This window comes from Trachymyrmex septentrionalis, unplaced genomic scaffold (assembly GCF_001594115.1).
Source record: "Trachymyrmex septentrionalis isolate Tsep2-gDNA-1 unplaced genomic scaffold, Tsep1.0 scaffold109, whole genome shotgun sequence".
In the NCBI taxonomy this organism is placed as follows: Eukaryota; Metazoa; Arthropoda; class Insecta; order Hymenoptera; family Formicidae; genus Trachymyrmex; species Trachymyrmex septentrionalis.
In genome coordinates this window covers 101,663-105,355 of record NW_017304217.1, presented here as the reverse complement: position 1 = coordinate 105,355, position 3,693 = coordinate 101,663, and the positions used below count along the sequence as shown (strand labels likewise).

At 30.2% G+C, this 3,693-nt stretch overlaps 1 protein-coding gene across 2 annotated transcripts in view; it reads right to left on the bottom strand.

The window, feature by feature from the left end:
- Positions 1-3,693, bottom strand: part of LOC108748803 (transportin-3) — an 11,067-nt gene that overhangs the window by 6,099 nt on the left and 1,275 nt on the right. The window contains exons 2-7 of one of the 2 annotated variants that reach the window (XM_018487167.1): positions 3,375-3,578; positions 3,088-3,245; positions 2,944-3,016; positions 2,085-2,222; positions 1,784-1,998; positions 1,567-1,720 (exon numbers count right to left, since the gene is read on the bottom strand). In XM_018487167.1, the coding sequence (XP_018342669.1) occupies positions 1,567-1,720; positions 1,784-1,998; positions 2,085-2,222; positions 2,944-3,016; positions 3,088-3,245; positions 3,375-3,578 (942 nt within the window). Of the gene's footprint in view, positions 1-1,566; positions 1,721-1,783; positions 1,999-2,084; positions 2,234-2,943; positions 3,017-3,087; positions 3,246-3,374; positions 3,579-3,693 lie in introns of those variants that run through there. The other variant, XM_018487175.1, reaches the window with a different exon arrangement.

Genomic DNA, 3,693 nt, shown 5'->3' with positions numbered 1-3,693 from the left:
TTTTTTTTTTTGAGCTTCTACCGAACAACACAACGATCAATTCTGAAGTGTACTGTCATCACCTGGACAAATTGAATGATTCACTTAAACAGAAAAGGCCAGAATTGATCAATAGAAAAAGTGTAGTGTTCCACCAAGATAATGCGAGACCTCATACAAGTTTGGTAACTCGCCAAAAGCTTTTACAGCTTGGATGGGATATACTACCACACCCACCATATTCTCTAGATCTGGCACCTTCTGATTATTATTTGTTCCGGTCTCTACAAAATTTTTTAGACGATAAAACCTTTACTTCAAATAAGGAAGTCAAAAATCACCTGGATCAGTTTTTTGCCAGCAAAGAACAAAAATTTTATGAGCGTAGAATCATGCTATTGCCAGAAAGATGGCAAAAGGTATTGGACCAGAATGGACAATATATAATTCAATAAAATATTTATCAAGAAAATCGTCTTTCATTTTCATAAAAAAAAACGGAATTACTTTCCGAACAACCTAATACTTTATCAAATGTTGCTTTAAGTCCGTGAAAATCAAAGACACTTTTTTCTTGCCTTCTACCTACTTTCTTTCCCTCTGTAATAAGTGCATCAGTAGGAAAATATTATCGATCGTCGACCTTCCTCTTCTAAATCCTGTTTGTCCAGTAGCATACCTTTTGTTTTCATCTCTCTTTCTAATCTATTCTTTATCATCTCCACATAAATTGTATACACAGTAATGATATTCCTCTAATAATTTATTATACTTCTCCTCGTTTCCGTTTTTTATATAGCGACACAATTATACTTTCCTCCCAATCTTGTGGCATTGTACCTTCTCTCCACACCTTCTACAACAGGCACGCTAACTTTAATCTTGATTTCTCTCCCTTATATATATCCAAGTATATAGCCAAACCTTCATTAGTATACCCGTTGTCTTCTTCTTCAATTTTTTAACGCCCTACTTATTTCCCCAACCTTTAATTTCTTTTCTTCTATCTCCATCTGCACCGTTATGACTTGTTATCTGTTCTGTAGTGTGTTTCTCCTTCTCGATCCCCGAAAGTGTTCCTTAAAATTTTTTCTCTGTTCTCCTTTTCTTATATTATTCTGCTTCTATATCCTTCTACCTCTCTTATTTATATACTTCCACATGTCCTCTCTCTTCAATTTTTTCAGTTTTTTTTCTTCTTGTTCCCTTTTTTCTTTTTGCTTCTTCTCCAATAATACTCTGAATTCCCTTCTCTTTTCCCAATATTTTTCCTTTGTCTCCTTACCTATTTTTCCTATCTCTTACACAGTTTGTGGGGAGTTTACTACAAGTGGCAATAGTTACATGAATGAGCAGCAAAAGAAAACAAAAAATTCATGTACTAAGCAACTATGATTGTTGGGCTTGTCGCTAACTTCATATGGTCAAACAAATATTCACTTATTCAACGATCTTTAGTAATTAATTTCTCCTTAATTATTCCAAAAATTACAAAATTACAGGACTTTTTGATTCAATTTACACATTCACCACTTACACACGAGCGTTGTCACAAAAAAGTTATTGGATTCTATATATTTCAAATACCTCATAATCATGATGACCGACACACTTGAGGACAAGATCCAAAATTTGTATAGCATAATGTTGTTTTCCATCTTCACTACCTTCAGTACCTGTCACCATAATATCTAGAAATGTCTCAGCCAGTTCCGTAAATATTCGACAATAATTTATAGACCTGTAATACATTTAATGAATAGGTTTATACTACAAACATATTTAGGTAAATTAAATAATTTACTTTTCCATGTCCTCATATGCAACAGATAAGTGATATGGTTGTTCTAAATTCATTACACTTGTGAAAAGACACAATTGTAATTGCTGCAACTGCACGCTTATTTCATTATCGCTATCACGATTAATATTGCTATCTTCTCCTAACGCTTGTAAAATTACGCAGATACAATCGGTTGCCGTTTCGTGTAGTTGTGAAACAGACTGGTTGCTGAGTACCTGAAAAATAGAATTATTATATAATAAAGACAAATAAAAAACAATTAGTTTTTCCGAAAATATTTTATCAGTTTCAAGAAACTTACTTCCAAGGCATACATAAATACTTCGCTCGAGGGTACAGATTTAAGCGGTATTGCATGAATAGTTATCCAGCTGGTAAAACATCGCAAAATAGTAACTTGGATTTGTAAATTATCACCGCTGTTTTTTAGGCACATTTTCTGCAATTACACTATACATGAAATACCAATGTTGAAATAAAATGTGAGTATGTGTGCGTGTGTATAAGTATTTATAAATATAGTTTTATATGTACCAAATATACATGTGACTAAAATAAGATAATAAATTTCAAAGCTGAGTTTCCCACACCAAACATGAAAAAAAATTCATGTAAATATATGTTTGCAAATCCACTGTTACTAAGATACAGTAACTCAAATTGTCTAAGTATTATGGTCCTCATAATCTTCCGATTTAACTTTTAATTTTTATTGTTGTTTGTTATTTTAATTGCACTCTGTATATTATATATAATTAAATTTAATAATTATTTTAATTCATATTTTCTAAATTATTTGTAAAAAATGTTATTGACATAAATAATTGTAGATAATTAAAAAATTTTTGTATTAAATATCTTTTTATATTCCAAATAGTTTTTGATATACCAAAAAAAGCTAAAAATTGCTTTACATATAAGAGATAATTTTATCCTTTAGATTCATTTGCTACTGTTTTTTGAATTTATTCGTTTATGTAAGTTGTAAGTATACAAAGTTTCTTAAAATCAGAATTTGACACTTAGCGGGGTTCCCTTATATGTTAGTTTTTGATTTATGTAATTTTTAACGCAGCTAATTTTATAAGTTCATCTAAAAATTAATTTTAACTAAATTCAGAAAAAACTAACTTATCCACAATTATGGATATTATACATACCAGAAATTCTGTCACAGTATCTGCACTTGCATTAAGTTCATGCACTATATGTTCCCTATGATTATCGCCCAGCCTATACAAAAATAAAATAAATCTGTTTTTTATCATTTTATGACATCAAATAAGCAAGATGTTGTACTATACCTAAGTGATCTTGAATTTACTTCTTCTGGAAGTACCGTCATTATTTCAAGCAATGGCCAAAGATTTGCAGCATTTCCTCCAAATCTATTAATTAAATCTACAACTGGTTTCTGCCAAGAAGACATTTGTAAGGCCAAATCTGCTAGAGCTAAGCATAACTGTAAGCACGAAAATTTAACAGCATTAATAAAGATTTACAGAATAAGTATAGAATTACAAAAATCTTTTATAATTATATTTTAATCTTAAATATATAAAAGTAGTTTTTCATAAAAGAATATAAATACCTGAGTAACAATGGCAGAATTAGTATGTTCATTGATTTGTGATATATGTTCCATTAACGAATCTCGTAATGAAGTATGAGCTTCTTGCGGTAACTCATGGAAGGAGAGCTGGATCTTGGTACGCATTGTTTGTGCAGCAAAATAACAAGATTCTATATTTCGTCTTTGATGTAACATTTCATCAGCTATTTGCCATGCAAATATCTACAAATACACATAAACAAACATAAAAGTAATGATTTCTCTATAATAAAGTTTAAAATATGATAAAAAATAATTTGTTCTACTAAGTGTCGTCTATTATAATTACTAATCAAAT